The sequence below is a fragment of the Sturnus vulgaris genome, chromosome 2, assembly GCF_052056855.1.
Source record: "Sturnus vulgaris isolate bStuVul1 chromosome 2, bStuVul1.hap1, whole genome shotgun sequence".
Classification (NCBI taxonomy): Eukaryota; Metazoa; Chordata; class Aves; order Passeriformes; family Sturnidae; genus Sturnus; species Sturnus vulgaris.
This window is the reverse complement of record NC_142244.1, coordinates 72,015,752-72,028,822: the sequence shown is the minus strand read 5'-3', so window position 1 is coordinate 72,028,822 and position 13,071 is coordinate 72,015,752. Positions and strand designations below refer to the sequence as shown.

Below are 13,071 nucleotides of genomic sequence, written 5' to 3'. Positions count from 1 at the left end.
TAACCACTGCATCATACTGTTCTCAAAGTAACAGCTTTTAAGTTGAGATCCGATTTACATCTCAGGCTTAACGACTTAATTTGCAGATATTATTTCCATCATTCTGTATACAGAAAAGTGACCCAATAGTGGTGTCTTCAGAAGCTCCATGTTTCTATAGGTAGAAGTAAATTTGATCCATCAAACACAGCTTGTCATTCTCTAAAACAAAAACCCTTATGAAGACTTCTCATGAAAATGGCAAGAGATCGAGTTATATTAATTAATTAGAAGTCAAAGAATCAAAGAATAATTATAGACTCATATATGTTTGGGGTTGGAATGGACCTTAAATATCATCTACTTCCAGCCCCCTTGACATGTGCAGGGATACCTTCTACTAGACCAAGTGGCTCAAAGTCCCACCCAACCTGGCCTTGTACTCTTCCAGGGATGGGGCATCCACAGCTTCTCTGAGCAAGCTGTTCCAGTGCCTCACCACCCTCACAATAAAGAATTTCTTCCTAATATCTTAATGAAACATGCTCTCTTTCAGTATGAAGCCATTATCCCCACACGCCCTCATAAAAGGTACACATTCAGCTCTTTTGTAGGCCTGCTTGATGTCAGCAATTGTTCAACAGGTGCTCATGCTATAAATTACATGATGATTAGCACTGGCTTTATCTCAGTAACACTTCCAGTAGTAAGACCAGCAAACTGCTCAAACACTCGGGCAAGATACACCAAGACTTCGGACTCCAGGAGAAAGCTGTGTACAACAGAAGCAGGAATGGACTAACCAGCAACACTACTGCAATTATATTAAATTACCAGACTCAGTTAACGAATGCATCCAAGTGAAGCATGCTTCATAGTTATTTACTTTATAAACAATTTATAGCAGCAGGAGTCCCTGTTCCATGTGCAACTGGGCATTTGGAATTCATGGGACTACACCACCCTAGAATATTATGAAGGATGGGCATTTGTGCAGCCATGTGTAATATTGTTTCTAATCTTTCTTGTGGTCAAAGGAGTGAAGACTAAAAGAACAGAAGTAAAAACATGGGAATAACTGTGACCATCCCTCAGCATGAAAGAAGCAAAACATTTTTAACTTTTTTTTAATAGACACCATTCTTGTTCCTAAAAAAGAAAAGGAACAAGAGCTGGAGATCTGATGTTGTTTGCAATACTTCTAAGCCTCACTGCATTCCAGTTACCTCAAGCAGAAAATATACCACAGGTAAAAATCCAAGAAAGTTGACTTTATTTCATTTGAAAAGGGTTGAGAGGGAAAGGCAATTACATAGCAGAAATAATAATAAAATATGGATGTATGGGGATACAGACCATCATTGTAAGAAATAAAAAAAATACCCTTCAGAATTTCTAGGTGCTTTATTTATTAACCGCAGCCAACATGGAGTAGAGCAGCTTTCTGTCTATCCTTGCAGGGAGCATAGCCAGTGCATAGAGAAAGGAGAAGGGATGTGGAACTGGAAAGCATATGCCAAGTAGAGAACATACAGATGGTAAAAGTATACTCAGAATTATAAAGAAAAAAAATAAGCATCTCTGGATGGTAGAAAAGAAGAGAAACAATAGCCTGGGCTCTGCTGTTTCTGTGCACATATTAATTATGTTTTAGCATGATTAGAAATATTTTTTTTTGCCTTATTGAGAGATTTTTACTTCCATATCAAAGGTTATTCATCTTCTCTTCGAAAGTCCAAGAAGCTGTCATTTCATTACATTAATATTTATTGCTCAAGTGAACAATGTAAGCAACCAGACAGGAGGAACTAATGTAGAGTATTATGGGAAAACAGTCTCAAAAAGTGGAAGAGAGATTAAAAGCTTTCTGATGTTATGATAACACACAAAGCCACTTTTCCTCACCTGTTGTCATCATTCAAAGGGAGGGAAGCAGATATAAAAAGAGCAGGGTGTTGAAATCAGGTTAAAAGGTGTTGCAGGATGAGGACTGTGTCAATACCTTAGGTGAGACAGCAAAGCAGAAGCTTGGAGACAACCTCAGCCCTGTAAGGGGACTGAAAGCACAAGCGACAGATAATTTCTGAAATGTGTTAATAGAGTCCCAGAGGCTACCTGAATCACATTCAGGATGTCAGTCTTCCTGTGGTGTCTACATCAATAGCAGTAGATGACAAAACTAGAAAAATGTCAATGCCATCTGCTCAAATAAAGCAGGATTTTTCTCTCCTCACCTCCCCTCTTCAGTTGTTTTAGTCCCAAGTTTCAAAGCCTTATTTGCATTCATACAAAACATGTTTGCAGTCAACTTCACTGCGATACTGGAGCTTCTCCTCCGACACCCCCAGGACACAAAGCAAAGCTGGCCAGGTGTCTCTAAGCCACAGAGCCAGCTGCTCCAAACCAAGCTCACAGGAAATAGCAAGGAAAACATGCAGCATTTGACACATCTGGAATAGATTGCAGAGTCTTTGAAAATACTGTCCTAGTTCCCTTCCTCCTGCTGATGAGATTTCAGGCTTCCAAACTGATGCATCAACTATAGAGAATTAGATAATGTGTACATTTTAACCCTGCATATTCTTTCTGACCAAATGAGAATTTTTCCAAGATAGCACACCAAGTACATGTATGAAGTTTCCTATAAAATGCATGGACCAAACAGGAGTAATTCTACCAGAAGTTGCTACTTAATATGGGAAAACTAATATAGTTGAAAAATAGTGCTAATTGACGTTTGTTTGTTGCTATAAAACAGGAGATGAAAAAGCAGGGAGGATTGGTTAGTACCTATTTTGCCAAGTAATATGTCTGTAATTCCATGTTAACACAAATACTGCAGCATACATTTTTCAACATGAAGTACAAAAAAAAAAAACCAAAAAGCATTAAGTCTTAATTAGCAAAACAAAGCAATGCTTTATTATTCGCTTCTTTTTCATCTGGACAATGAATGCAAAAGAACACAGAAACAAATAGAAGTTTAGAAGGAAATCCCAATAGGATATTGAACATAATACTTAACTTTCTTCTTTCCATAAAAAGCTGAGAAGTAGAGGTGCCCCTAAAATTTTAGTTACTATCAGATATCTCTGAAAGATTAGGAAAATGAAAATGTTTACATATGTATATTTTAAACATTCATTATAGATACAAAACTCAATACAGCACTAGCTTAACACAACATAAACCTCACTGGTTTAAATGTTAGTAATAAAAAAGCAGAATTCTAATTAAAATGAAAAATGGAGGAAACTATTTGTATTTTTTTCCTCAAAGGTGCAACCAACAGCCAATGTATTTTTGCAACTGAGATTCCAGTTGTACAAAGGACTGAGAGATGTCTCCTCCTACTTAGAGAAGAAGCATAAATTTCACAAACTTTAAAAGAAACTACACGTGCATGAACTGTAGACAGTACCCCTTAAAGAGATGATATTTATAAGAACGTAATGGTATACCTTAAATGAATAAAGGGAGAGGTAAAACACATTTTCTACTTTCAGAGCTTTAAATTTCTTTTTTCCTTCATAGATTACTTCCCAAATTACCTTGCATTTAAACTAGTTCGTTCTTATGAAATGGCAATGTATTTATTCTAAACAAGCATCATAAAGTAGTTGTATGATTTTTGAGAAGCACTCAATGTGGATGTTGTATTTATAGTGACCTCAAAAATGCAAACCTCCAAAATTACAGCTACTATTAACTAAACCTTTAATAGCCAATTAACAAAAAATATGTATATAGCTCTAAGATTAAACAAAATTTAGAGAATATGCTGTTACAAAATATATTTTGACATATTTCCTAAGAAGCAATTAAAACAGTCATTTAGGCAGAGTTATTTACAGGGGACTCAAAGTGTATCAGTTTTAGCACAAACCAGTATATTGGCTTGAATTCAATAAAATATTGGCAAATATAAGTTTGTGACAAGGAACTTAGGGGTTTAGTAAACTTAAAAATGTTCTATACAATCATTAGATGAATCTAAATTATATAAAAAAATCTGTCTGAACTGGTTAATCTGAATCATTTAATGCATTTCATTGTACTCAGAAGTTCAGATCACCAAGTCTGTGGTACATACAAGCTGTGAAACAAGTTACCACTCAAATCTTTCAGATACAACAAGAACAGATTAACTGAGTCTGACTGTACCTAATCTATACTTACAGATAGTTTGTTCTTATTTCAATACTATCTTTTTAACAAGCACATATACAAATGTGCTAAAACAAAAGGCAGCAATTATAAATATTTACTAGAATGACCAGAATTGGTACTTGATCATAAACCATCCTGTCATTCATTTTTGAAGCCATATTTTCAATTATTTGTCTTCTGGTTTTAGTAGTCTTCTATTTTATTAACTTGGAGGGTTACAGATCATCTGGAAGTTTCACACCAGCATAGGAAAGGAATGTCTGTTCGATGCAGTCTGGAGATAAAGAAGAAGTTGTACTTCAGTTCATCGCCATGACTTACCAGAAGCAGCGTTGCTAAGTGACCAGCAAACCTGAACTGCAAGCAAAACAGCAGCCGCCCCACCCCCCGTGTCAGAATGGGAGAAAACACAAAAATTTACTGTTATTTTGTTATGATTTCAAAAGAACACCTGACAATATTTTCTAACTGTAGGGGTATTGTTTGTTATTTATTAAAATTAATAATCAGTGCAGAGAAGTCACTTTAGAGAAACTTACTTGTCTATGCAAGAATAAGGACATTTAAATGCAATGGCAATTAATTTGAATTTCTTGTTTCAGTACTTAAGATGCTTCAAAAACATAATATTTATGTGTTCATCTAAACACCCCACAGACCATATGAGCCCACAACTCGCACATCTCAGTGGAGCTTACAGGTAAAGAAAAATTTCCAAGCCATTGAACTCTGATAGGACAGCTCACTAAGTCCAGTAAGTCCTGGGTTAAAGAGTATTTTGTCCTAACACAGAATTTTAACTGCAGAAGAGCACGGAATCCCAGACTGCATTATCCTACACTTTCACTACTCTCTTCAAACTACAGTTCTCAAATACCATTTAGTCCTAACAACTGGTTTTAAAACAGTATTTTTAAACTTGACCGTACTGAAAGCTAACAGATATTTTCAGTCACATCTACAAAGCTCAGTATTCTGAAGAGGCTACTACAACACTAAGAAAAGAAACCATATCTAACTATTGCAAAAAGGCAATGCTGCCATGTAGTTGCCAATTTAGATTGGCTGCTTAAAGGCAATATACACCTCAATAAATTAACTTACTGCATAATTTGGAAAAGAAAAAGCACATTTAAAAGAAATAATACGTCACAGTTAACAGATTTTTTCATCATCAAGTGTATATTATATAGCACACATTCATCATTAGCTGTTTTTAAATGTTCATCACTGTCTCTTATAAAAAGAAACAGGGTTTTTTTCCAGTCAAATACTGTCTCTGTTTTCAGGCTTCAAAAATGTGTTGCAAGTTAATTAAAATTGATTCTGTGATCAATCCTGGAGAAAATTTATTAAAGACTTCATTTTTTTACAGCAATCATAGCTTCTCATGTATGTCAGAATACAGTTTTTAAGCATTTTTAGTGAAGTGCAGAGCAATGAAAATGCTGCAGTACTTATTTCTAAGCTTAAATTTATCTTGTCATGCAATTTAAATAAAAAACAGTTGAATGCAAATAAAGACCCCTGGTTTAAGTTACATAGAGAACTCCAATAAATCCACTTAACGGATAAATAGTATTTTTTAAAAAAAAGGGTGGATATGTGCCAGAATGATTAGTCAGCTACCTGAAGGATACATAAAGCACATTGTTGCATACACAATAATCATACTTGTACATGACTGTCTTAATCCAGTCATGTAAAGAGAGACAATACTCAACTATTGTTTGCATGTTCAGAGCCATGTCAATCAGATTTAATATGCAGGCAGATTAGAGCTTCCTAACTTGCTGACAACAGGTTGACTGCTAAAGCCAGTTTTCCAGCACAAAGGACGGTATCCTGACAGCAGCAGATACTGTTTCTTAGGTAAAACAACATCTTCCTCCTAATTTCTGTTGCTGAACATTAGTTCCAGGGAAGACTGGAGGCAATGAGGATGCAATATTTGTTTTCAAGTAAGAGATTTCACACATCTCCAAGCCCATGAAGAATACATATACAATATTCATCGCAGATGTTCAAAACCCATGCAACTTCTACTTCGTGAAAGAAGTCTGATTATTTATTTTTAATATTTCTTTCTTCTCCACTTTCCTGGGTAGATAACCTCCTTACTAAAAATGGCTTACCTTCAGTACAAGAAAAAAAATCTTGTTCTGTGAGCAGCTGCCATGCTTTCAGACATATTTCTGACTTTAAGATAATTAACAAAGCCTCGAAAGAACAGAAGGAGTCCTGAAAGTGCAGAAAATGCATAAAATTAAGTATATTACATAAATACACACTATTCCACATTATTCTTAGTAACATAATTTTTAAACTCTAGCCTACAAAGTAAATTGAAGTCTTTATTTATCATTCACAAATTCAACAAGTGAGTTAGCTTTCATCTTGTGATACAAGGATTCAATTTTATGAAAGGTTTTTCACAAATTTTAGTGATTTTAAGTCCAAGTGTCATCTGCTAAAAAGACTGCATGAAAATACTTACAAAGAAAAAAATCCTGAAAAGTAAAAGAATCTCATTTGCAAATTCAAGTAGAATTCTCAAAATAAATTACTATTGTGTTAGAAGAGTACCAGGTTTACAAAATGTACCTTTAGCAATATGCACAATAAATGTACTGCAAATCAAAAGAGGAAAAAGACAAAGTAAGGATTGCTCTAGCAAGAAGCCAGTAATGAATTATAGTAGATAATGACTTGGGATTTAGCCATCTATAAAAAAACACCAGTCCAAGAGGAGGAAGAACAATTGCCAAAGAAAATTACTCAACATATGTTAATATTACAGTTTTTGCCAACTCCAAATTTCAAAATCTTTTAAATTATCTACATTTTACTGCATTTGAAAGAATATTTCAGCTAAGAGGAAAAAGATGCACACAATAGTCACAGAGAAGTTACATTTGCACTTTGAAGATATATGCTCATGTGAATATACACATGTGCATTAGAACTCCAAAGGCTCAAATTGAGGTTTTACAAGTTCAGCAAAGGATTTAATTATTTTCTTTCCTACACGATGCACTTTTTCTTGCTGCTGTCCTGGATGAGCCCCTGATTTTTTCCAATGATCATTTCTTCTCTAAATTATTTTTGTTTGTGATTTTTTTAACTTTCCTTTTGCTTTTCTAAACCAAAGCTTCATTAGAACATGCGTACAAGCAAAGAAAAAATGACAACAGAGAACACTCTCCTAACCAGTGAAACTTCACCTATGCCAGACATTTCTGTGATTAAAGCAAATTCTCCACAGAGAAGAAAGCAGTAAGATCTTGACCACAAGTCTACTACAAAACCTGCTACCCAAAGGTTACCAGACATAGTTCCCCCCTTTCAACTAAAAAGAAGTGAAAACAGCAAAATGAGGGCAGGCAGCTCTTTAGGTGCTTGATAGCATATTTTCTGCATTATACACGTTGGAAAACCAGTCCAAGCTCAACCCATATTTAACATTTCTCTGTTAAGGGAAGAAAGAAAAACATCCCACTTTCCATTGTGTTCCTCAACAAGAAACATTGGCTAACATTTAAATTTAAAATTTATAATTCTCTCCAATTTTTTCACTGTACATCACAGCTCCTTGGAAGTAGACCACTTTGCTTTTCCCTGACGCATAAGCAGATTTTTCCAGATGTTGAAAGGAAGAAAGCGAGCAGAAACAGATCAGTGAACACCAGAAGAGAAGAGATGGCAGTAGGTGGGCTGAAGGATGTCAAAGGGCTATGCATAAGAAAGACTCCAACTCATTCACTTCTGGAGAGATGCTGGACATACTACTTTGTGTGCTCTAACAAAAGGTTATCCAAAACAACAAAACACAAATCTGGTTGGCAGTGTTCCCATGACATGATAATACTCCTCTGTGTCCTGCTAAGCAGCTACTTCAGGTAGAATCCTTCTATGGTGCTCTAGCAATAACCATATAGCCACTTTATCAGTTTAAAAATATTGTTGGCATATCTCGTGCAAAACATACATAAGACAAGGGAATGCTGACTGCTGGATGCACACTGTATGCCTCAGAGTGTTTTTTATTCCAAGGCATATTATAAATTTCATGATTTAAAGAAAAAAATAAAAAAAAATCTTCAAATACTTCAGACAAAAAATAAGGCTTTCCCAAATTAAAGTGAGCTATTTCCTGAATATGTGCAAAAGACTAGTAAAAAAGAAAATTACAGCTTTTTCCATAGAAAAAGCAGGGGCAAGGGGAGTGCTAGGGGAAGAACACTATTTTCATCCTAGTGAAAAAAGGTGTCAAATCTCAATCTCAGGCACCACAGGGCTTGGTTTTAATTAAAGATTTATCTGGAAATGTCTGTGCTGGCAAAGAGTCTTTTCACTTCAATGTCTGTTTGTGTCTGCAAAGAGTCATTTCACCCACTTGAATACAATAACCTCAAACAATACAAAAAACATCAAGGGACCAATGCTGTGATGTGTTAAACATTTGCAGTTTTTATGTATTTCAAGCAACCAAGTGCACATTAGCAGAGCAAGGTGGGCATAGAAAATCTGATGAATGCCCTTGAATACTACTAAAAGGCAGATGGAGAAATTGTTAAGAAATGTTGTTTAAGTCTTATGGTATTACTTGCAAGGTAAATACCGAGTCACAAACTGTGAAGATCTCAGAGTTGGTGTTTTTTCTTAACTTACTCAACACTTCATTCTAACACTTGCTGTTAGGCACGTGAATCAATTGACTCAAAGGGAAGAGTGCCACCTACTGAACCAGCAACAGTTTACCATGCTTCCAGAGCTGGAAACAGAAATTAAAATGCATAGCAGCATTCACTTCTGTAAAAGAAAATCATTACAGAGTCCATATTCAAATTACAAAATTCACAGCCGGAGAAAAGTTACAGTGGTTGGGGTTTGGTATACCTTCAATTAAAAACAAACAGAAGAGCAGAATTTTATGTGCATAAAACTTTAAACATGGGAAGGCAGAGCTCTTAAGAGAAAGCTGACATCATGGGACCACTGTGATCAGCAAGCATGAAGCCATTCTCTCATCCTACTGAGCAACTGCTGATGCAGTTTGCATTTCAAAGGACTCAAAAAGGACATTTTGTGACCTGTGCACAAGACAGCAAACTCCACCTTCCTGGGTACAGTCACATTTCTTAAAATTTAATACTTGACATATAGGTTTACACATGTAAATACTACTTAGCACAAAAGCCAAAGTTTTATTACACAGTTCTGCACCCCTAGATCAGTAGAAGCAGCTTAAAAAGTGCAAGTTACAACTCTCTCATAATCCCTTATGCAGAACAAAATTTTTTGAGCTGAAGGGTATTTGAATAGTCCACAGTTCACACAATAACACCACTATGGTAACCAATAACCTCATTAATACTATATTAATACTAATATGGAAATAAAAACACACAAAACTATCAGCAGCTAAGGAAAAGCACATAGCTAAACATGCTACAAACTCTTATTTACAATTACATGATTCATCTTTGAGTACTTCCACATCAAAACAGAAATTAATTCAGCTGCCACTTACCAAGTACAAGAAATATCCACCAAAGCCAGTACTGTCCATTGAAATATCCAGTAAAATAATCTGAAAACTGAAATTCATACATGAGGCTTAGCAGCAGTAAGATAGATGACTAAGATATATTTAATGCACTATGTAAATAGAGAAATAAATAAAAGTAATTAATCCTACTAAAATGCAAAACTAGCATATGTACTGCAGTTTAATACACAAATAAAACACTTCTGTTGTCAGTTGGTTTGCAGCAAAGTAATTAAAAATCTCAAAAAAATACGTATGTACCCATTTAAAAGAAAATACATATATATATGAAAAACACCCTTTTATTACTTGCCAGTAACGTGATGTTTTTTATTATAATGAATCATCACTTCTCGATTTTCCCTTTTCCCCCCTGTGCCTGCCATCCCAAACACATTACAGCAGCCTGCTGCTTTAGATATTAACACGAAAAGCCACATTAGTTTAATCTTATCAGACAGGGATGTTCTGCTGACCCCACAAAAGAAGAGCTTTTGACCTTCTGTATACCCCCTACTGTTAATCGCTGCCACGAATACCAGCCCCATAAAGACCCCCAACTCATTAAAGTCTTTTCATTTTCAAACCAGCATTCAGTTCCCAGCAGTGAGCTGAACGCAACTAAATGAACCTTGAAGTGCCATTTCAACTGTTCCTGCGAGTGACCATGGCAGACAGTTTTGTCCTCCCTGTGAAGTGGGAGGCAGCTGGAGGGCAGGGTGTGATCGTACTGGAGACAGGTATCTGTGCCTTTACCAGACTCCAGACTTCATGCTTCACTGATAAAAAGGCTAATCAAATGCCTCCAAAACCCACACAAAAAGTAGAAATGGGGAGATGAGTGAAGAGTTGCCAGAAGGAGTAAAATAACCTACTTAGCAGCCCTGCACGTTTTCCATGCACTTCTACTCTGCTATCATTCATTACATTTACTGCATCCTGACTTTTGTGCTTATGCTTCCCATTTGCCTTTTCTAGGACATTTCAGTGTATCAACCAAGAAGTAATAGGGGGGGAAACAAAAAGCCCTGAGCAAACAAAAGAACCCACAAAACCAAAAAACCCAACAAAACGAAAACAACCAAACAAAAGATACTGGGCCACATATGCAAGCAGATGAAAATCTAAAACATTTAAAAAACTCTAGATAAAGTTGGATTTTTTCTTCAATTAATCCATATGTTTTCTCCAGAATAAAGCCAGATCATGTGAATTCTTTGAGGGTTTAATCTTATATATTCTATTCATTTCTATCATAAATCAAAGAAAAAAATAGCAAGAAACAGAATTGCTAAGTTGAACTAAAGAGTTGGTATTTACATTATCCCTATGTAAATACTCAGTTACTAGGATTTTGACAACACATTGACGTTGATCCCATTATACTTGCTAGTCAGTATTTTCAATTCTCTAACCATTAAATGTGTGCGCATATAAATATACATCTATATATACACACACACAAACATATCAATAGACTTTTCCAATAGTTACAATTTAATTTGATTGGAAAGAAGATTTATTAAAACCAACAATCAAATACTTGGCCATGTGCATTACTCTCCTCCTACTTTCCTTGGGCAGAATCAGCCATGGCTGGGTTTCCCCTATAGGAAAATTGTGCTTTTCTTGCCTCTGCTCTTCCTTCTCCCCAGTAAAAGCTGATACACATCAACTATATGTGAATTCAGGCTGTTTAGACACTAAGGTAGTACAAAACTGACCCTGAGTGAGAAATGGTGGCACAAGCCTTTGGAAGATCTTGAAAGAAAGGAACACAACAATTTGGTGCACACAAGCCTGCTTATGTGTCACCATTAAAATGACTGTCAGCACACACCTCACGAGCTTTCTGCTCTTGTCTCTAGGAAGGGAGACAGCAGAGGAACATGATGATCTTCATTACAAAAAAAACCCAACCCTGAGGTCTTGGAATTGGCCAGCTCTAATATTTTTGAATTAGTAATGGATTACATACAATAATTTAATTTTAATCTAGAACACAGTAATCCTACAAGGAAGTTTAGCATATATTAATTTTTATATTTGTTTTGAGCACATTTTTCAGCAGAGAGGAAAAATAAAATTGACATAATGAACAAGTTCTGTCCCCTGTTTAGTATGCCTTAAGGGAAGCTGAAAGTATCCCAAATGAATACACAGTTGAAAAATTTACGTCTTCTTTCTCCATTAAGATAAATTCCATCTCAGCCCCTGAATTCCAACAAATATACCAGAATCACATCTGGTCCAGTAGCATTCCCCTGCTCTGAATGAGCAAAAAAAGAAATTAAAAAAAAAAAAAAAAAAAAAAGAAATAAAGCTCTAAGAAGGATGCAGTACATGTCCAGGAAGCACCATGCAATTTTTCTACAGTTTTTTTACTATTGTGCTAAGACTAAATTAAGTTACTAACACTCACATGGGGAAAAAAAAAATTAAAAGGTCATTGATGGCAAAACATGAAATATATCTAAGTTATCAAGATATTTTTCTTCATTAAAAGGGATAGGATTTTAAACGTTGTATCTCACAGATAAGCAGAATTCAAGTTCAGAAAGCAGCATTACATTTCATCTAGCATCCACTTACTTAGCTAAGTAACTTGCATTGGGTTAATATGCCTTTTGGAAAAGTATTTAGTTTTGCAGTGAAAACATCAAAAATCAAGCATTTAAGATTGTAAAAATGTGACTAACTTTATAATTAAGCTGGACTTGATCCCATATGTATCTTGCAAGGAATAAAATAATTAAGTACAGGGAGGAAGTGCATTCTTATATTCCCTTCCCAACAGGCCAAGACATCTTTTATACAGGACACTATAACACCAGTGATATTTTAGGTACTTGCTCCACTTCTTCTGCAGCGTTTTTAATACTTGTGCAAGGAAGAAGTCATTCGGCATTTATTTTAGTGAAAATGTGAACATCAAATGTTATGTCAGGTAAAAAAAAGAAAAAACACTGGTTTTCAATTCCCTTATTATATCTTTGAATAAATTATTATGGGTTTGTTCTACAGAGACTGTACAGTGTGAATCAGGAAACATACCCGTACAATGAGAATCCATTTGATCAGGGAGAGACCAAATCCACAGATTGCACCATACCTTCCAGCTATAGTATTTGTTATACAGAAGGATAAACAAAATCCAATCCAGTTGAAAATAAACGCCACTATAAAATAAAAGAAACAGTAGCTTCTGTTAATCTGTATAGCTAAGCAAACAGACTTAACAGTAATTTCACTTTTAAACTAAGTACATGCTTACACAGTCAGTTAATTCCCTTCCGGTAATTCAGGCTTTCAGAGATTGACTTTGAACCCAGACATTCCCCATGGTATAGTCACTTAATGACAAAGCAAAT

At 35.4% G+C, this 13,071-nt stretch overlaps 1 protein-coding gene across 4 annotated transcripts in view; it reads right to left on the bottom strand.

The window, feature by feature from the left end:
* Window positions 1-2,874: 2,874 nt before the first annotated feature.
* NDFIP2 (Nedd4 family interacting protein 2) overlaps window positions 2,875-13,071 on the bottom strand; it is a 46,138-nt gene continuing 35,941 nt past the window's right edge. For all 4 annotated transcript variants that reach the window (XM_088159811.1, XM_014870991.2, XM_088159810.1 and 1 more), the window contains 4 exons: window positions 12,755-12,879; window positions 9,683-9,749; window positions 6,285-6,390; window positions 2,875-4,423 (listed from right to left, as the gene is read on the bottom strand). In XM_088159811.1, coding sequence (XP_088015937.1) covers window positions 6,287-6,390; window positions 9,683-9,749; window positions 12,755-12,879 — 296 coding nt within the window. In that variant the 3' untranslated portion in view covers window positions 2,875-4,423; window positions 6,285-6,286. The remainder of the gene's footprint in view (window positions 4,424-6,284; window positions 6,391-9,682; window positions 9,750-12,754; window positions 12,880-13,071) is intronic.